This window comes from Typopeltis vanoorti, chromosome 25 (assembly GCF_054136105.1).
Source record: "Typopeltis vanoorti isolate ZY-2024b chromosome 25, IOZ_Tvanoo_1.0, whole genome shotgun sequence".
NCBI classification, from domain to species: domain Eukaryota; kingdom Metazoa; phylum Arthropoda; class Arachnida; order Uropygi; family Thelyphonidae; genus Typopeltis; species Typopeltis vanoorti.
The window spans coordinates 1090920-1113573 of NC_143573.1; the positions used below are offsets into that span (position 1 = coordinate 1090920).

Sequence of the window (22654 nt, forward strand, 5' to 3'; positions counted from 1 at the left end):
TCGTATTAAAAAAATATGTCAAGGCTGGCGTCAACTCCCTGGGACATTCCTTCAGAATATGTGGTGATATATTATCAAGTCCCACAGCCTTATTTACATCTAGTTTGCTCAACTCCCCATACACCTCTTGCTCACTTACAGTCAGTCTCTCTTCCCCATCATCAACCACTCTCAGTCTCTCCATGAAGTCACATTTCACAAGATTAAAAGACCTTTATGAACTGCTCGTTAAGTATCTCCACCACACCTTCTGTAACAACTGTGTTTATACCATAGCGAAAGAAAAGAGTGACAGAGTTAGAATGGTTAGTCTGTTGCCGCGGTATGACAGAGAGGAGTTTAGGAGGAGGGCCATAATTGCAAATGACATTATACGTAGGTTATGCAGACGGTGTGGTGTGGAATTCGTGGACGTGTGGAATGAGTTTGAAGGGCGAAAGGACTTATACAAGATGGATGGCCTGCATTTGAATGGACTTGGTGTGTGGAGACTGGAAAGAGTATTTGCTGAATGAAGTGAAAATGGATGTGCAATACCAGGGAAACTAGAACTACCAAGGAGGGGGGGGGGATGGATATGCAGACATCAGTGAGACAGATGAGTGTAAGAATGTATATAATGTACCCGAGCCAGCACTAAGGACAAAAAATGGGAATGGGTCATTTAGAATAACGTATCAATATAGGGGTGGGACTAAGGGATCACTGCATTTCATGTATACTAATGCCAGGAGTATTAGGAACAAGAAGGAAGAATTTTTGGCCTTGATTGGCTCTTCCTGGCCACAGGTTATTGGCATTAGTGAAACATGGCTGACGGAAGAAGATATAGTTAGTGAGATAGAATGTGTAGGTTATAGTGTGTTTAGGAGTGACAGAGAGAATAAAATGGGGGGAGGGGTATTATTGATGATAGCTGATGAACTGCAGCCAAGGAGAATTGAAGTTGTATCGCAGGATAGTGAAAGGAGCTCATTTGAGGCTATTTGGTGTGAGATTGAGACTGGCAGAATAAAATATACAGTAGGGTGCTGCTATAGACCAGGTGATGGAATAGATGGTGGAGATAGTATGCATAGGGAAATTAATGAAATGAGTGGAAGGAGGGTAATTATTATGGGGGATTTCAACTATGGTAACATTGATTGGAAGGAGGAGAGGACACATGTGAGGAAGGAAAAGGATTTTATTCAATTATTAAGGGATAACTATCTGAGACAGCATGTAATTGAAAATACTAGGGGTGTGAGAGTGCTTGACCTGGTAATAGCATCTGAGAATTTGACTGTAATGAATATGACCATGTTGCCACCTATTGGTGAGAGTGATCATAAGGTCTTGACCTGGGAGGTGGCTAAAGGTGTGGAATTTTCGATTAAGACAGGGTATATGTGGAATTACCATGCTGACAAGTATGACAAGCTTAAGAGATTGCTTGGATCAGTGCCATGGCATGTACAACTGCAAGGGTTGGACGTCGATAGAGCATGGGAAGTGGTAAAGGAGCATTTACAGGAGGTAATGGCTGATTGTATACCTAGAGTCCGAATAATAAATCAAGCAGGGGTTAAATGGATGAATAACACCATTAAGCTTGAGCTGCAAAAAAAGAAACAACTGTGGAGGGAATTTAAAGAAAGGGGTGACCTGCAGGCACACGAACGGTATAAAGTGCAGGCCAGAAAGGTAACGAGTGTGGTAAAAAAAGCAAAAGCAGATTATGAAAGGAAACTAGCTTTGCAAGCAAAAGAGAATCCAAAACAGTTCTTTCAATATGCTGCAAGCAAAAAAAAAACTGTACAAGGTAAAATGATTTTAAGGAATAGGTCACTGAATCAGTAGATATAGTGGAGTTACTGAGCGCGCACTTTGCAAAAGCATTTCATCCAGGTGGTAACATTGAAAAAATGAAGGAACCATTAGTTTATACGGGAATAGTGATGAATGAAGTGGAGGTGACTAGTTTATTACAGAACCTTAATGTGAACACATCTGTGGGATTGGATGGTATACCGGCACGGGTCTTGCGTGAAGCGGCTAAAGAATTATCAGTGCCCTTAATCATGTTGTTTAATCTGAGTCTCAGGTCTGGCTTAGTCCCGAAGGTGTGGAAAGAGGAGAAAATAGTTTCACTGCATAAAGGAGGATCCAAGACTATGGTTGCAAATTACCGACCGATCAACATATCAGGAGTCGTTGCCAAGGTCTTAGAGAAAGTAGTCAAGGGAAAAATACATGAATGGATTGATGAAAACGAGATACTGTACAGGGGCCAGCATGGCTTTGTGAAGTTTAGATCATGCTTCAGTAACTTGCTCAAGTTTTATAACAAGGTGACAGCTGTACTGGATAAGGGAAATGGGTTTACAGTGATACTGCTGGACCTGGCAAAGGCGTTTGACAGGATACCACATGGAATACTAATCCATAAACTACAACATATGGGAATGGATATAGGGTTGGTGAGGTGGGTAGGTGGTTGGTTGATGGAGAGATATCAAAGAGTAGTTTATTCAGGAGTAGAGTCCAAAAGACGGCCTGTGACTAGTGGTGTGCCACAGGGTTCTGTTCTTGGACCACTGCTGTTTAATCTGTTCATTAACGATATAGGGAAGGATCTAAGTGGAACAATTCATTTGTTCGCTGATGATGCAAAGTTGGGTAGGGCAATAGTGAATGCAGAAGATGTCAAAATCTTGCAGGATGACTTAGATAAATTGGAGTTCTGGGCTAAGGAGAATGGATGTCAATTTAATGTGACAAAATGTAAGGTTATGCATTTTGGTGTGAAAAGATTAGCAGCAGTATACCACATTGGTGGAACTGTACTCCAAGAGATTGATGAGGCCAGGGACTTGGGAGTGTTGGTGGGTAGGGAGATGAAGTTTAGGAGGCACACTGCAAAAGTAGCTAAATCAGCTCATCAACTCACTTGGTTGTTGAAAAATACCTTGACAAGCAGAGACAAGCAAGTTATTGTACCTCTGTACCGAGCCTTGATAAGACCTCATCTCGACTACTGTGCCCAGATTTGGTCACCTCAGTTCCTTCTTGATGGGGAGGAGGTGAAGAGGATCCAGAGGCGAGTGACTAAGATGATAACAGGTCTATGGAATGAACCATATGAGAACAGGTTGAAGATTTGTGGGTTGCAGAAACTAGTTGATAGGCGGAGGAGGGGAGATATGATTGAGACATTCAAATTGCTAAAGGGATTCTATAGGATTAATTCAGAGGATATTTTTGAGATCAGGACTGGTGGTGGGAGAACTAGGGGACACCTATGGAACTGGGCAAAAGTGTGGTTAGCAGGGGTGTTAGAGCTGGGTTCTTTACTTTTAGAGTGGTATTATGTTGGAGGTTTAATGGATTTTTTACAACACTCAAAAAGAATTAAAATAGAATTTAATCATCATCATCTTCCTTATACCCTCTTTTACCTTGCGGTGTCGAGGTAAAAGAGGGTATAAGATAGAATTTAATACTTCCTATATTTCGTCCTAGTCACTAGGACATCTACGGGGATTACAAAGACAATTAATGTAACATGCACACAAAAACTTACAATACTAAGCCCAACCACGTGGGTGACAATAAAGTCCTATCTAAGTGAAGCGCCCTCTAAGGGCAGTACTAGGTGGCCTGGAATGTAAGGTGGGACCTCTGGTGATGACTGTTTCCCAAATCTTCGGAAGCTTAATGCAACCGTATTTATTAAGATTTGGTTGGTTTCTGAGATCTGCTGCTGCTTCTAAGAAAAGTCTCTCTTTCTTGAATTTGCTGTGGTGGAGCATGGTGGTTTTCTTCCATGATACTCTGTGGGTGGTGTCCAAAACATGGTCAGCCAAGCCTGAATGGCCATAGTTGTGTTTCACGATGTACGACTTGTGTTCCTCCAGGCGGATGGATGCTGATCTGCCTGTCTGTCCAAAGTACGCAAGCTTACAGGAACAGGGTACTTTGTAAACTCCAGGCAGAGAGAGAGGAGGGAGCTGATCTTTCGTAGAACAGATAAGGGTAGCCAGTTTGCAGTAGGGCTTATATGCTGTGTGTAGGTTATACTTTTTTAGTATCTTGGCTATTTTTTCCGAAGTGCCACGGATGTAGGGTATGGTGATGGCATTTTTAAATTCTTGTTGACGAGAGGGACGGGGAATGGGGGAGGAATTAATTATTTTTTTGATGCTGTGTTCGCTGTAGCCATTGGAGAGGAAAGTTCTGTGTATGTGGTTAAGCTCAGTAGTGAGGGCGGTTCCACTGGAACAAAGATTGTGGGCTCTCTTGGTAAGGGTTTTAATGATGCCATATTGTTGTGAGGGATGGTGGTGGGAGAGTTTGTGAATGTATCTGCCTGTGTGTGTGGGTTTTCTGTATACAGTGAAGGCAAGTGTATCATTAGGCAGGCGCGTGACTAAGGTGTCTAGGAAGGGTAAACAATTGTTCTTTTCCTTTTCCATAGTAAACTGGATTCTTGGATGTAGGCTATTGAGATGACCGAGGAAGGAGTCTAACGTGTCTGGGCCATGAGGCCAAATAGAGAACACATCATCTACATATCTTAGCCAGATAGAAGGTTTGAGTGGGGCTGAGTCTATGGCTCGTTTTTCGAAATCTTCCATATAGAAATTGGCAAGGGGGGGTGAGCCCATGGCGGTTCCCTCTATCTGCTTGTAGATTTTGTTATTCCAAGCGAAATACCCAGAGTTGATGGCAAAGGAAAAGAGATCTAAGATGTCAGAGGGAAAAACGTTTTCTAAGAGAGATAAAGTGTCAGTTAAGGGAATATTGGTAAACAAGGAGGAGATATCAAAGCTTACTAATATGTCTGTATTATTCAAGGTTAAATTTTCTGTGAGGGCTTTAAAGTGGGTCGAGTTTTTTATATAGGAAGCTGAATTTCCGGTGAGGGGGGACAGAGAGTTGGCCAGCTGTTTAGACAGTCTGTAACAAGGTGCATTGGTGGCATCTACTATAGGCCTGAGTGGGGAATTAGGTTTGTGGATTTTTGGTAAACCGTATATTCGGGGGGGGGGAGCGGAAAGGTTCAAGTTTTTTCGTGACGTCGCGGTTGAAAAATAAAAAACAAACACGTCAAGAAATACAACAACCTGGTTAAAGACAAACCACAACCACAAATTCAACCGCTCCAGACAGTAATAAACCTCTCGTCCAAAAGGCTCAACGATGATGCCGTCAGCGCCCTTTGCCTCGGCCATAATTCTGCCGTCGCCCCGAAAGAAGTGCCAGTGCTCGATGTAATGGTTAATGTCGAACGGGGGATCGGTCGCTTACCGTCGGAGGTAGCCAACAACATCAGACTCGACGTAGCCAACATACTCGTTCACTCTTCGCCTCCCAAAAGTAACTTATCTTATTCCCAACGCATGGCTCTCCAAAAACTACGCAAAGAAAAAAGTATCGTCATCACCAGAGCGGATAAAGGTAATGCCACAGTTGTCCTTAATACCAGCGAATACAATCGTAAAATGAACATTATCCTCCGCGATCGCGCTACCTACATCCTGCTAGAACACGACCCCACAAAAACGCAAATTAAGAAATTAAAAATCTTACTTAACAAAGTAACCTCCTGGCCCCCCGATGTCACGAAAAAACTTAAACCTTTCCGCTCCCCCCCCGAATATACGGTTTACCAAAAATCCACAAACCTAATTCCCCACTCAGGCCTATAGTAGATGCCACCAATGCACCTTGTTACAGACTGTCTAAACAGCTGGCCAACTCTCTGTCCCCCCTCACCGGAAATTCAGCTTCCTATATAAAAAACTCGACCCACTTTAAAGCCCTCACAGAAAATTTAACCTTGAATAATACAGACATATTAGTAAGCTTTGATATCTCCTCCTTGTTTACCAATATTCCCTTAACTGACACTTTATCTCTCTTAGAAAACGTTTTTCCCTCTGACATCTTAGATCTCTTTTCCTTCGCCATCAACTCTGGGTATTTCGCTTGAAATAACAAAATCTACAAGCAGATAGAGGGAACCGCCATGGGCTCAACCCCCCTTGCCAATTTCTATATGGAAGATTTCCAAAAACGAGCCATAGACTCAGCCCCACTCAAACCTTCTATCTGGCTAAGATATGTAGATGATGTGTTCTCTATTTGGCCTCATGGCCCAGACACGTTAGACTCCTTCCTCGGTCATCTCAATAGCCTACATCCAAGAATCCAGTTTACTATGGAAAAGGAAAAGAACAATTGTTTACCCTTCCTAGACACCTTAGTCACGCGCCTGCCTAATGATACACTTGCCTTCACTGTATACAGAAAACCCACACACACAGGCAGATACATTCACAAACTCTCCCACCACCACCCCTCACAACAATATGGCATCATTAAAACCCTTACCAAGAGAGCCCACAATCTTTGTTCCAGTGGAACTGCCCTCACTACTGAGCTTAACCACATACACAGAACTTTCCTCTCCAATGGCTACAGCGAACACAGCATCAAAAAAATAATCAATTCCTCCCCCATTCCCCGTCCCTCTCGTCAACAAGAATTTAAAAATGCCATCACCATACCCTACATCCGTGGCATTTCGGAAAAAATAGCCAAGATACTAAAAAAGTATAACCTACACACAGCATATAAGCCCTACCGCAAACTGGCTACCCTTATCCGTTCTACGAAAGATCAGCTCCCTCCTCTCTCTCTCTGCCTGGAGTTTACAAAGTACCCTGTTCCTGTAAGCTTGCGTACTTTGGACAGACAGGCAGATCAGCATCCATCCGCCTGGAGGAACACAAGTCGTACATCGTGAAACACAACTATGGCCATTCAGGCTTGGCTGACCATGTTTTGGACACCACCCACAGAGTATCATGGAAGAAAACCACCATGCTCCACCACAGCAAATTCAAGAAAGAGAGACTTTTCTTAGAAGCAGCAGCAGATCTCAGAAACCAACCAAATCTTAACAAATACGGTTGCATTAAGCTTCCGAAGATTTGGGAAACAGTCATCACCAGAGGTCCCACCTTACATTCCAGGCCACCTACTACTGCCCTTAGAGGGCGCTCCACCTAGATAGGACTTTATTGTCACCCACGTGGTTGGGCTTAGTATTGTAAGTTTTTGTGTGCATGTTACATTAATTGTCTTTGTAATCCCCATAGATGTCCTAGTGACTAGGACGAAATATAGGAAGTATTAAATTCTATTTTAATTCTTTTTGAGTGTTGTAAAAAATCCATTAAACCTCCAACATAATGTCCTCACAGCACTTAAGCCTCTACACAAGAATTTTAGAGTGGTAAATGAGTGGAATAAGCTGCCAAAGTCTGTTGTGGGTGCTATGACGGTGAATGAGTTCAAGACAAGGTATGATAGATACTGTGAGAATGTAATCGCATAGTTGTGTGGACATGACGTTTAGGGCCTCCCTCGATGAGTCTAAGGACTCCTGGAGTCGCCCGAAATAATAATAATAATAATAATAATACCATTTTCTCCAATCAATATCATCCTTCCATAATCATTCTTTCTTTTGCTGGCTACATATCGAAAGAACTGCTTAGGATTCTTTTTGGCTTCATTAGCTAACTGCTATTCATACCTCTCTTTAGCTACCCTCAACCAAGTCGCCTTGCCTGGTCTTTGTAATCCTCATGGAACTGGTTATTTCCAATTCTCTTATGCTGCCTCCATAATGCGCTTTTTCTCTGTATCGCATGCTTAATATCTTTATTCATCCATTTCACACCTACCTTATTTAAACTTCTCACTCTTGGAATACATTTAGACATTGCATTTACTAGTTTTTGAAAATCCCCCAAGCTGCATTGATCTCTTTTCCAGCTAACTCTTCATTCCATGCTACACCTGCAAGTGGTCTCCTGGGCTCTTCATAATCCTCCCCCCCCCCCCTTGTAGTTCCACATATATCCTTTTCTTACAGAAGTCCTCACACTGCTGGCAACCACCCAGGTAATCACCTCATGGTCACTCTCATCAATTGGTGGATGATTTGACACTTCATTTATAATTACATCCTCTGATGAGATGATCAAATCCAAGACCCTCAATCCTCGTTTGCCCTCTGTAATCTACTGCCTGAGGCAGTTTTCCCTCAGTCACTAACATCCACAGTACCTGGTCTATAACAACATCCAACCCAACCAAGTATTTCATTCCATTCATCTCTATCTAACACCATACTGCCTAAAACCATTGGCACTATTTCCCTCCTGCATCTCGACTTTGTATAGACATAACTCTTTCTCTATCATCAATAGCACTCCCCCTCCCTTTTTACCCCTTCTATCCTCACAAAACACATCATACCCTTCCACCTCTATTCCTGTTAGGATGTCGTCCTCATCTAACCATGTCTAACTTATTTCAACAAGGTTAGAGTATGTTTTCCATATATTCTGATATTATTATTAATTTTCATGTTTCCAATTCTTGCATTTAAGTTTCCTGATAATATTTCATAATCATTTTTATTTATTATATATATTTTGTAATTGATTATAAAATTCAACATTATCATTTTCTCTTCCTTCTTCTGGGGCATATAAACCAATTATTGTTAAATAACCTCTATCATTTGTTCATTCCATAAATTATAATATTGTAACTGTTTTGTGTGTATATACAATACATACATTTATGTCATCATCATCTTCCTTATACCTTCTTTTACCTTACGGTGTCGAGGGTCCATTGGTCATCGGACCTCACTCCGTTTACAGGATAAGGTGGTCAGCCTTATGCCCTGGTGTATCCTATGCCCTGTAGTGTTGAGTTCTGAAGGCCAGTATGCCTGCTTTGCGGGATGAAAAACCCCAGAATAAACTGGGGAAAAAACCCTGTTGTCCACGCCCAAGACTGGCTAACTTGGCTATGGCTGAGGAAGATCCTTCAGCTCCTCACGTCACCGACAGGAATCGAACCTAGTACACTCCAGCCCCAGGCATATGGTTGAGAAGCGCAAAGCCACTAGGCTAACCGCGTGGACTCATATACATTTATGTCTAATTTTAAAATAATTATTAGTGCACATATTAAACAAATGCTGCAGCAAATATTTCTAAAACTCATTTTCTGATTTCTGATATACTTTTAAAAGTATTGCCCAAGGTCCAAATTTTTTCTTTGAAATCCTGAAAGCATTGAACTCATGAATGTCCTAACACAGATAAATTAAACTAAATTAAAACTTACCTAAAGTCACTATCTTCACAGAAATATTCAATCTTTGCCTAGCTCCAGGTGACAACCTTAAAAACCCATATTCTAATGAATATTCAACTATATACTCATCTTGGAGCCATGCTGAAAAACAAAAGTTACATCACATTAAACCAACTTAATATGAAACAATTGAATTTATATTGATCAAGTGCATATAATAAAAAACTAAGTTATACCAACTAGTTTCACCAACTAAGGCTGTTGGCATCTTTAGGGTAAAAAACTGTTATAAACTATAATCAACCATTTCCAATTATATTAAACAAAGAACAGAGCACGTACAATACATTCATGGAGCGTGGATGATATCACTTGTTGTTATTTACGAACATTCTATAGTTGGCACTATAAATATTATAGTGTTTAAATATTATAAATATAAATATTATATCACTATAAATATTATAACCAAAATGTGTTCTGCGGAAAGTGAATAAGTGTTCTGTGATAAATTATCAAAATTAATATGAGCTTGGAATGGTTTTAAATGCTGCGACAAGTTCAAAACATGCTTGTAAATCAGCCACTTCTCATTTTGCGTGTGGATTGTGATATTAAGGCTAGCACACACTTGCCTTGAACTCAGTCGCTCGCAGTTGTCGACACCTCCGAGTGCGAGTGAAGTATGGAGGTATCTATTTTAGGAAACGTGCGGTCACAAGCAAGGTCAATGCGATGCGATGCAGCCCTGCATGCCTGTAATGTGGGCTATCGCATTTTTGCGATGCGATACAGCCTGCTTCGGCAATGGTGTGTGTGTGCTTAGCTTTATACTGAATACGAGGCCAATGATGCGCGACTCTAACCAGGGTGTTCTGTTAAAATTTCAGGGTTTGTGAAGTGTTCCGTCATAAGAAGTTTGGGAAACGCTGCCATACCATATGAGATTAGCTTTACTCATGCATTCCTGAATGCTAACAATATCAAGTTCTTTCCAAATATCTTCATTTTTAATGCGATTCTGATGTCATGTGTTCAAACTTTTTATTTTTCTCAAACTCTCATAATTGTGACCTTTATTCTTTTACCATTTTATTATTATTATTGCACAGGCACCTCCATGGAGTCCAAAGACCCAAACTATCAACACAATATCTATCATACCTCTCCTTGAAATAACAACAATTAACAGACAAAGCACTTACAACTGACACAGGCAACCCATTCCATTCATTCACGACTCTCCAAGAAAAATATGTAGTCCTCGCACCCTTGCTAACCACACTCTTACTCAACTTCCAGGGATGACTACTTGTTCTGATCCCTCTAGCCAAGTGCTGAAACATTTCCCCTGCAACTATTCTATAAAATCCTTCAACTTAAATGTTTCTATCATAATCCCCCTACATTTTTTTGCCTATCAACCAACTTTTGCAATTCACAAATCCTCAACCTATCCTCATAGGGAACATTCCACAGACACCATTCACCATCTTGGTTGCTTGCCTCTGGATCCTCTCCACCACTTCCTCATACCCAAGAAACCCAGGTAACCAGACCTGAGCCCAGTAATCTTCATGTGGTATTTATATCCTAAATCTGAGATCCAAAAGCTAAATTCAATTTGAATATTGTATTGCACACACTAATTTAGCATTTTGACTCTCTTATTACATACATATCTTCAGCACTGCTTATTCAGTTTGTCTATCTCCAATATTAATTTTTCATTATAACAAAAAACTATGCCTAAATAGTTGAAATAATTTATTTTACTAGTTCTATAGTTCTGCACTGAGAAAGCAACTTAAGTTTTTCATGTTCTGCCTAGCATCATAGTTTTAGTCTTTTTATTGCCAATTTTCATGCCATATTTGTTATAACTTTTATTCAATTTAGTTAAAGAATCCTGCAGATTTGCATTAGATTTGTTTAGGAGTGCAACATTCTTGCCTTTATAACTAAGATATCAAACTAACTTTGATATGATTCTGATAAAGTGAAAATCTGATCATGATGGCCTCTATTTGCCTGAACCTACCTTATTTTTCACCAAGTTGCTCTTTCTCAATTATGCTTGTGTAAATCTTACCTGACACACTTAGTAGAGAAATTCCATTGCAATTCTCATATTCATATTTCTCTTTCTATAGATGAGAACTATAAGAGCTCTACACCAATCATTAGGAATTCAACCTTCTCATTAGGCCTTCTGAATTATGCAGTGAAGCCACAAGATTTTTATACTGCTATATTTGAGTATTTTTGTTCTAATATCATCTGCCCCAGAGCTGCCTTTTCACATTTCAGACTTTTGATAGCTTTTTCGACCTCAACTATGGGACACATGGGATTAAATTGGCATATCAGCCCATGTATTACGATAATGTGCAAGGAAATTATGTTGAAAGAAGACAAAATATTCCCATTGTATAAAGGGGACTGCAAGACAGAAGTAGTAAATTATAGACCAATCAGCTTTTTAAGACTGGTGGTTAAGGTATTAGTGAAATTGGTAAAAGACAGAATTCAGGATTGCGTGGATAAGAATATAATACTCTATAAGGGAAACATGGATTTGTGAAAGGTAGGTCTTGCCTTAGTAATTTGCTTACTTTTTTATAATCAAGTGACAATGGAGTTGGATAAGAGAAATGACTACTCGGTGGCATTGCTAGACTTTGCAAAAGCATTTGACAAGATTCCTCATAGAACTATCGCATAAATTGGAGCAAAAAGGGATGGATATGAATCTGGTGATTTGGATTTTAGAGTAGCTAATGGACAGATATCAAAGAGTGGTTTATGTTGAGTCCAGGAGAAGGTAGGCGAGTAGTAATGTACCACAGAGCTTAGTACTTGGTCCTGAAATGTTTAATTTGATAAAGAAATTTGACAGGAAATATTCAGTTGTTTGCTGATAATGCAAACCTGGATTTGGGAAGAGCAATAGTAAATGAAGATGATATAAATCTGCAGGATGACTTAAATAGACTGGCAATATGGGCAAAAGTAAATGGATGCCAGTTTAATGTGGCTAAGGTGATGGACTTTGAGAAGAGATCACAAGATGTGTACTATATTGATGGAAGTGAACTGCAGGAAAGTGATGAGGAGGTACTTTGGGTGTGTTTGTGGACAGGGAGTTGAAGTTTAGAGAGCATATTGCAAAAGTAACCAAAACAGCATATCAGATTACATGTTGTTGAAGAAAACACTAACAAGCAGAGATAGAGAGATTATTGTTCCCCTATGAGGCTACATCTGGACTACTGTGCACAGAGCTGGACTCCTGGATTCCATGGTGATGAAGTTGTGGAGAGGATCCAGAAGCGAGTGACAAAGATTGTGGGAGGTCTGTGGATGCACCTTATGAGAACAGATTGACAGTCTGTAGGCTTCAAAAATTAGCTAACAGGCAAAAAAGAGATATGACAGAAGCATTTAAGTTATTAAAGGGGTTTTATAGGATTGACACTGAAGGCTTTTTTCAGTACATGGCAAGAAGGGAGAGAACAAGGGGTCACCAGTGAAAGTTGTGTAAGAATTGTGTTGGAGGACTGTGAATAGGTGGAATGGGCTGCCTGGGGTGGTTGTGAGTTATCATCAGTGAATGAGATTAAGAAGTATGATGGGTATTGTGTCAATAAATGGATCTTCCACATTGAGTCTTTTGACTATATGGATATACCTGTACAATAATAATAATAATAACTATTGATATTGTACCAACTGCATTCCTCCTGAATATTTCTTATCACTGTTCTTATCACTACTCATTTCATTTAACAGCTTTCAAAGTAATTACTCCAAATATCACCAGAATAGCTTTAGTTTCAGTTTTCATGTCACCTTTATCATCTCTGATTCCTGATAATGTACTCTTTCATCCATTTCTAAGCTTTTTCAATAGCCTGAAGAACATTTTGCCACCTTCAAGATATTTCTCTTTTATACTCTAACCAAAGTATTCCAATGAATTTTGTTTAGCTGCTTTTAAACACAGCTTAGCTCTCTTAGATTTTTCTCTCTGTATTTTCTAAGAGAAACAGCCAACTCACTTAGGAAGGTTTGATAAGCATTCTGCTTTTCCAGGAATGCTTCCTTAACTTCTTGAATTCACTATGGAGTTCTTATTTTCTATTACTGCAGACAACTTCACCAGATAACTCTCTAGCTAAATCAATCAGATAGGGAGGTAGGTGGTGAAGTGTCAAACGCTTAAGATTCTTCAGAGTTTGCTACTAATACTCAAGATTTGGTTCTTGTTTTTGAACTTCCTTTTTCTTGAACAATATTTGTATAGTTGAGTGAAAAGTATATCTCTAAAAGCTGAACTTTTAAACTTTCTTATATACTGTCCTTACATTACCTTGATAGACCTATGATTTCAGTCAGGATTTCTCCATGACTACAGGTCGTAAAGAGTCCAGCTATTCCTGTCTTGGGCCTTTCTTCTCAATTTTCTTCCGACTTTCTCAATCATTGGGTCTTCCCACCTTAAGGCTGGTCTTCCAGGTTTCCTTTTGGTATCTCTTGAATACCAGTTTGTTAATATGACTGTCCATCTGTTTTCTCTCATTCTGGCGAGATGTCCTGCCCATCTTCTTTTGCTGTTGTACATTGCTTTTATTACATCTTTGAGTCCAGACTTCTTCATGATTTCTGTGCGTCTTACATGGTCTATTTTATTTACATTGCACATTCTTCTTTCTATTGCATGTTGAGTTGTTATTAAGCTATGTTCTTCTTTTTAAAATTGTGTTCCATGTTTCACTGCCATAAGTAAATGCTGGTAAGATGTGACTATTGAAAAGATGATACAAAATTAATAACGGAAAAAACTCACGTACAAAGATTATTTAATAGTATAATTTTCACCTGTGTGTCACAGGCATCTTCAGTACATTAAGCTCAAATTAAACAATAACTGACAATTCCAAAAAGCGCCACCTAAGTAGCTGGTGTAAGATAACTAAAAAGGTCAATAACTTTCCTAAAAATAAAAAATAAAAATAAATAAAATAAAAAAATCAATACAATAAAAAGTTAGGAAAGATTATCTGATTTGTAAAGTACTATCTCCCATAAAGGGGATAAACGTAAGCCGTCGGATCTGTTTAAGTTAGGAGAATGAAGTAGAGTTTCACATGTTTCTTTATAAAGGCGTTCCATGAGAAACTGACTTTTGTGAAGAACTCTTGTCTTTCTCCAATGAACTCTGTGTCTAGTGAAGATGGCATGTTCTGCAAGTCCAGACTTTTCAGGTTTAAAGTATTCAATATAAGATTGGTGTTCTTCTAGCCGAATAGAGGCAGATCTTCCCGTTTGTCCGAAATAAGATAATCCACAAGAGCACGGAATCTGGTAGACACCTGGATGATTAAGATGTGGAAGTTTGTCCTTAGGAGAAGTGAGAAAGGTGGAGATATTTCTAAACAAATTGTATAGGTTGCCCCACTTACAAAATCTCAAAATTTTTATCAAATTTACTTTCCTCTTCAACTAGAAGAACTGATACTTATATAAAAAATACTTTGGATTTCAAAAATAAAATTTCAGATCTTCATTTGGACATTTCTGATATCATGATCAGTTTAGATGTTGTTTCTTTATTTACAAATGTGCCTCTTTCGGAAAGTATTGAATTACTACAACAGGAATTTCCTTCAGACATTGTAAACGTATTTGATTTAGTAATAAATTCTGGTTATTTTTCCTTTAAAAATAAGTTGTATCAAAAAATTGAAGGAACAGCAATGGGTAATCCTCTTTCTCCTGTTATCTCCAATTTCTTTATGGAACATTTTGAACAACGTAGCTTTGACAACATTTCTCCCAGACCTACTCATTGGTTCAGATATGTCGATGACATTTTTGCTATATGGAATGGCTCTCCGGATGAACTTCAACAATTTCTCACTAAGTTAAACGCATTTCATCCTAGGATCAAGTTTACCCTAGAAGTAGAATCAAATAAGCAGTTAGCCTTTTTAGATCTTCTAATTCTTCGCCAACCAGATGGTAACCTACATTTCTCAGTTTATAGAAAGAAGACTCATACAGGCCATTATATCCATGCGAAATCTCATCGCCATCCCAGTCAAAAGGCAGGAACTATTAAAACACTGGTTCATCGGGCCCACTCCTTTTGTTCTTCAGACGATCTTTTACAGAAAGAACTACAATATATAACTTCTTCCTTTCTATCTAATGGTTATAAGAATTGCTTCATTAAAAGAACTTTGAGTAGTTTTAATATGTCTTCCTCTTCAAACACAGAAGAAATAACGCGCATTACTATCCCTTATGTACAAGGCATCAGTGAACATATAGCAAAAGTTTTAAAACCACTGAATATTTTTGTTGCCTTTCAACCATTTAGAAAAATCTCCACCTTTCTCACTTCTCCTAAGGACAAGCTTCCACATCTTAACCATCCAAGTGTCTACCAGATTCCGTGCTCTTGTGGATTATCTTATTTCGGACAAATGGGAAGATCTGCCTCTATTCGGCTAGAAGAACACCAATCTTATATTGAATACTTTAAACCTGAAAAGTCTGGACTTGCAGAACATGCCATCTTCACTAGACACAGAGTTCATTGGAGAAAGACAAGAGTTCTTCACAAAAGTCAGTTTCTCATGGAACGCCTTTATAAAGAAACATGTGAAACTCTCCTTCATTCCTCCTAACTTAAACAGATCCGACGGCTTACGTCTATCCCCTTTATGGGAGATAGTACTTTACAAATCAGATAATCTTTCCTAACTTTTTATTGTATTGATTTTTTTATTTATTTATTTATTTATTTTATTTTTTTTTTTAGGAAAGTAATTGACCTTTTTAGTTATCTTACACCAGCTACTTAGGTAGCACTTTTTGGAATTGTCAGTTATTGTTTAATTTGAGCTTAATGTACTGAAGATGCCTGTGACACACAGGCAAAAATTATACTATTAAATAATCTTTGTATGCGAGTTTTTTCCGTTATTAATTTTGTATCGATATGTCTACTCACGGTATACCTCTTTTAAAACTTATTGAAAAGATGGGCTCTTATTGCTATATATATGTTTTGGTTGGTAATTGTTGATTTAATTCTGTTGAAGGCTATCCAAGCAGCTCTTTTTCTCCTTGCTATTTCATTTGATATGTCATTATTCATTTTTATGGACTGGCTGAGGTAGATGTAATCTTCAACTTTTTCAATGGTGTGGGATTCTAGAGTTATTGTATAATCTTCACAGTATTTGATTTTCATCCATCTTGTTCTGTCCGGATGTATTTCCAATCCAATTTTTTTGGCAGTTTTGACTTATGTTATTCAGCATTGATTCTAAGAGTTTGGGTGAGTGAGATATTAATACCACATCATCGACGAATAATAGGATATTTAACATTTCACCATGAATGTTTATTCTGCCTTTCATGTCAGTTTTTCGAATGATGCTGTCCAGAGTAGATGTGAAGAGATTAGGTGATAAGACATCGCCCTGACGTACTCCTCCACTTAAGTTAATTTTAATCGAGTGATTGAAAATGGTGATATTTGTTGTGCCTTCTTTGTAGATATCTTTTATGAGTTGGATGCATGCTTTTTCTACACCTTGTTCTATTAAAGTTTGGAATACTGCATTCTGTTCAACAGTGTCAAATGCCTTTTTAAAATCTATAAAAAGAAGACAAAGTGGAATCTGGTATTCTCTGCATCTTTCTGTTAGCTGAGTAATAGCTTGAATGTGATCTATTGTCGAAAAGCCTTTTTTGAAACCGGCCTGTTCTTTGCAGCTATTTTCATTGATAGAGGTTTGTATTCTGTTTAGGATGACTCTGGCGAATATTTTATGTGTGTGCTAACAGACAGATGGGTCTGTAGTTACTGATGTCTTCTTTATTATCTTTTTTATGCAGAATTATGGTCTTTGATGTTTTCCATTCAGTAGGTACTTTCCTTAATTGTATATATTGGGTAAATCTTTCTGCTAGAGCTTTAAAGCGTACTTGTCCACCCATTTTTAATTCATCAGATTTTATACCGTCAATTCCTGATGATCAGGCATTTTTCATACGGTGGATAGCCATTTTTACTTCTTCAGGTAGGACAGATGGTATTTCCAAATTTTCATCTGGTACTAGAGCTGTGATTATTTGTTTAGATGAGTAAAAGGTTCTCATAAAACGATTTTACTATTTTTTCCATTTCATCTCTGTGTGTTTCCTCGATTGTCTATGAAGGCTGACAGTAGTGGTTGCTTTAGATTTACTTCTTTTTCTACTTTTTTTTTAGGCTACTGCAGAACCCAGCTGCTTCTGCCAATTTTGTCGTTCTATATGTGTTATAGTCGTCTTTGATATTCTGCCTCAGTTGTTTACAGACAATTTTATATTCTAATGATCTTTTCCTGTCTTTTTCAGTATTCTTCTTTTCTTCGGGAGGAAGTTCATAGAAGGTTCTTTCTTTGCAGTTCGTTAATTGATTATTAAAGTTTGTTAAATCTTCGTCAATGTCATTTTTTAATTTCCAGTCGGTTTCTTCCACATTTTTTCTAAATTCTTCTGGGTTTATCTGTTTTGAACGTTTTTTATGGTTGGACTATGCTCATATGTGTTCTTCATTTTTTCTATGTATTTTGAAGGTGGCTCTTATTGAACAGTAGTCTGGATGAATGTTGCAGTAGGTTTTTCCAATGACTTCGACATTTTTTATTATTCTTTTATTGTTGAAAAGCTTTTTTGAAACTGTCCTTACATATTGTGAACAAATATCAAAATGGGGAAATGGACAATGAGATTTATTTCTTCCACAAAAAAGTTCTACTAAGAAAATAGTAGAAGAATTTTTCAGAGCATTAAACAAGGCAGTTCACACAAAGAAAAAAAGAAAAGTTGGTCCTTGTTGGAAAACTACAGAGCACAGTAGAAAATTGGGAAAATTTGGAGAAAAGAGCAAAATTAATAATAACGGTAAGTCGCTGTTGGATTTATGTTCAGAATATGGACTAGTTACTACTAACACCATTCTCAAACATAAAAATGTGCAAAAATTCACATGGAGAGAAGATGATCATCATCAATTTTCTGATATGTACCCTCAAGGGGTGTTCAGGTTACAATGACAGCACTACATGATTAAGTTTACATTATCATTAATCTCCTATCAACAATTTTCCTCTGTTCAAGAAATGAGAAGAGGCTCACTATGTGATTATTGATAGTAATATTCTCATGCTGGACACAAGAGTATACAGAGGATTGAAATTGGAAGTGACCACCATTTTGTTTTGAGCAGGATATATTGAATATCATGTTGAAAAAAATGTGCAAGCAAGTTTTAAAACAAATCAAAGTTGAGCAGCTTTCAGAGATGAATTGTAGATTACAATACACAAACATTATTCATGAAAAGTGACAGTTTGAAAACAAGAACAGTGGCAAACTCCAAAGAAATCATTGACTGATTCAGCCAGAGAGGAATGTGGTGAGGTTGTCTGCAAGGATAGAAAAATCAGAGCGCCATGATGTATGTACTGAGGAAGTTAAATTGCCACTGCATGTTTCATTTAGCAGTCTTTCAAAGACTGCTAAATGAAACAAGTGACAGCACAGTTGCAGAAAACATTCAAGAAGAATGCATTCAGGAGTATACATATCAGTACTTGAAGTAGAAAATGATCTCAAAAACCTGAAATGTGGAAAGTCAGCTGGAGCAAATGATACTCACCCAGAAATGCATTTTACAGTGGCCACACTGCATAATCCAGGAGGTCTGGTTAGAGGGTTGAATTCCAGATGATTGGAGTAGCCTTCTCGTAGTAACCATCCATAAAAAGAGAAATAAAACTGAATGTAAAAATGACAAGTGAATTTGTTTGCCTATTGAGTATTCCTGGTAAGAATTATGAAAGTATATACTTGAGAAAAAGATTAAGAAAAACTGTGGAAGAGAAGCTTGGAGATGAACATGTTAGTTCAGTTCAAATAGAGGTTATCAAGATCAGATTTTCATTTAAATCAAATAGCTGAGAAATCATAGGAATAGAACAAGGATCTGTCCAAGGGAAGAGCTGTTCAAAATGCTACAGTTATATGGGACATAACATAAAGCAATATACAGTATAGTCTATATCTGAGTTGTAAGTCAGCAGTCAGAACTGAAGGAGGTGCAGAAACATGATTTGATAAAGGTAAATGCTATCTCCACCATTATTCATCATCTCTACTGATCACATTATGAAGAAAAAAAAAGAGGTGGTGGGCCTGTTATCAAAATTAGAGATATTTAACTCAGCTCTGTGCTTTATGCAGATGAGATTGTACTCCTAAATAGAGGTCTGCAGAATGTACTCCAAATAGAGATCTGCATTATTCTCTAACTAAACTGAATAATAGTTATAATAAACCCAGTATGAAAATTAGCAATAAAAAGACAAAGACTATGAAAATAGGCAGGCACTATGAAAATATCAACTGCATTCTGAGTAGAGAACCTGCAGAACAAGTAAAACAATTCAGACATTTAGGCACAATTTTTAGTGAAGATGGCAAACTAAATGTGAAACAGAGCTAGCAAAGCTGTTAGTCAAAATACCAAAATAGATGTGTACAAAACAGTATTGAAGCCAATTTTACCTAATGGATACAAAAGCTGGGTTAAAAATAAAACACTTGATCAAAGACTACCACAGATATCAGAGATTTAATTTGCCATCTTCACTAAAAACTTTGCCTAAATAGCTGAAATATTTTATTTGTTCAATAGGTTCTCTATTGTGAACCTACATAACCTTCATGTAATATACTTGGAGGTGTCATGTAATAATAATAATAATGCTTCTTTTTTTTGTTGTTGTATTCAGTTGAAGCCAGAAGGGACATAAAATATACAGCAACGGATTCCTTATTAAGCATACACACAAGCATGGAGAATTTCACCTAACTCCTCTGAAAATTGTGATCTCAGTAGTGCTCTTCCCCCATATACTCAGACTCCCTCCAGAATAGTGGCAGCCTACTACAGTGCTATTAGGTTCAGTCCAGATCAGCTAGCAACCAATATGAAGAGTAACTGTTTTAAAAATGTACATGTCAAAAAGAAAGAAAGATTTCTTCATGATGTCTCATATAATTCTGAAAATACCACTGATGCTACATACCAGAAGAAATAGAGAAAAAAGTAAACAAGAACTTTACTCTGGAATCCAAATATGGTTTTGGCAACATCAAGCTTCTAATAAGCTCTTGTCCACACAAGGCACCAATGGGCTATAGGTCTTGTGGCCTTTCATGTGTGGATCAAATATAAGAGCGAGAGAGAGAAAAAAGCAAAGTGGTGGTGGCATGACATCAAGTAAAGAAACTTACTGTGAATGCAATGGAAATGAATTGTGATTTGACAGCTAATATAATTTTATTTTACACTTTGCATTTAAACATTTAAAGTAAAATGCATGCCTCATATAATTTTTGAATTATATAAAGTATTTAATCATAACTGACTCATTTGTTATGCATTACTATATTTATGAGTGTTTAATTGTAAGGATTGTGTGCTTAACTGTGCCATTTTTAAAACTTTTATTTGTGTTTTATTGTTTAATATATTATACATCATAGCATTGATGCATAAAAAAATGATGGGCAATTTCAACATACGTAATTTTGTTTGCTGCAGCATGTGAGAAATGTATGCACTTCTTAAAATAAGAGATTTATAGGAGAGCAAAACTAGTGAGTGGGTTTGTCATAAGTATGACAAACAGTAAGAGTGATTTAAGTATGTCATGCAGTATGAGTGCATATAGCGCACTTACATAGTTTCCACAGAACAAAGAGTGAGATTGAGTATTGGATAATATGACACAGAAGGAAAATGAGGTGGAAATGCACAGGATAAGAAAGTACAGTATGAAAAGTGAAAGCATGAGAATAAGAATTAAATTTCGTATGGCCATTCATTGATAAGAGGAGTGCTGAGGAGAGTCTGAAAAAGTCATGTTTCCCTTGTGGCAAGATTAAAGGATGTTAGTGATGCTGTAAAGATGCAGAAAGTGAAGGTAAAAGAGATGCTTATTTTGGCTGGTACAAATGATTTAGAAGGTGATAAGTGTGTGGTATTCAAGATATGAAAGTTGTTAGGACATGCAAAAAAGAAGAGTGAGAAGGTAAAAGTTGTGAGTCTGTTGCAACTGTATGATAGAAGCAAAGCTGAAACAGACAGCTATGATTACAAATGAGTCAGTGTGCAAGAGGAATGGTGTGGAGTTTGTGGATGTGTGGAGTGAGTTTGATGGAAGGAAGCATTTATATAAAGTGGATGGCTTGCATATGAATGGATTTGGTGTCAAGATGGGCAATTTCAACATACGTGATTTTGTTTGCTGCAGCATGTGAGAAATGTATGCACTTCTTAAAATAAGAGATTTATAGAAGTAGAGCAAAACAAGTGAGTGAGTTTGTCAGAAGTATGACAAACAGTAAGAGTGATTTAAGTATGTCATGCAGAAAGTATTGTTCAGTGAGAGTTCAGACATGAAAAGTAAGGGAATTTAGAATGTTTAGGGAGAATACTGGTGAGTGTGGATCCAGGCAACCTAGAGATTAGTAAGTGGAATAGTGATCGCATGATGTTGAATGTAGCGCCACGGATTTCTAACTTCAGTGGGCTAAGCAACACAAGGTGCAAGGAAGATTTGGGGATGAAGAGTATTACGGTTATAAATAATAATGACAGAAGTAATTGAAATAAGGTAAGGGGTTTTGGAGATTGGGCAAAAGTTATATGCATTAGTGAGATTTTGTTGAGCAAGGGGTGATATAGTCATAGGAACAGAATGCAAAAGATATAGTATCTTCAGAGAGGACAGAAGGAACAGAATGAGGGGGTGAGGAGATGAGTTTTGCTAATGATAGCAGAACAATTGAAACCAGAATTGAATTGCAGAAGAGTATGCCATTACAGAACAGGGATGCAGAGGGCAGTTCATTCAATGCTATCTGATGTGAGATAGAAGCCAACAGGTCAAATATAAAATTCTTCTCATCCATCCTCAAGATGGGCTGAGTCCATCATAGATAAACGCCTTCTCCAATTCTCTGTCCAAAGCAAGCCCTATCACATGCCAATAGCTTTGAAAGTCTAATGCAGTTCGAAGGGCTTTAAGTTAATCTCGGTCTTCCCCTGAGTCTTGTATGCTCCATAGTGCCTTCAAATACCAGGTAAGGAAGTCTATCCAGTTCCATTCACACAATGTGACCAAACTAATGGAGTTGATGCTTTTTAAGGATGTTGAATTAGGAATATTCAAATTCTGAATTTGAATATTCCTAATTGAATAGGAATTGTTGAGTTAGGAATATTCAAATCTTGAAGCTTGTGCATTAGTTTCATGTTCTGTAATGAATTCTGTTTATTTTCCTGAAGCATTTCATTTTCAAAAGCCAACAGTTTCCTCTCTGCTTCTTTTTTTTTCCCCTAAGATCC

General features: G+C 37.8%; 1 protein-coding gene across 4 annotated transcripts in view; it reads right to left on the reverse strand.

The window, feature by feature from the left end:
* The window catches only part of LOC150092475 (membralin-like), a 452321-nt gene that overhangs the window by 341804 nt on the left and 87863 nt on the right, over window positions 1–22654 (reverse strand). For all 4 annotated transcript variants that reach the window (XM_090414438.1, XM_090414435.1, XM_090414436.1 and 1 more), the window contains exon 5: window positions 9202–9312. In XM_090414438.1, the coding sequence (XP_090270564.1) occupies window positions 9202–9312 (111 nt within the window). The remainder of the gene's footprint in view (window positions 1–9201; window positions 9313–22654) is intronic.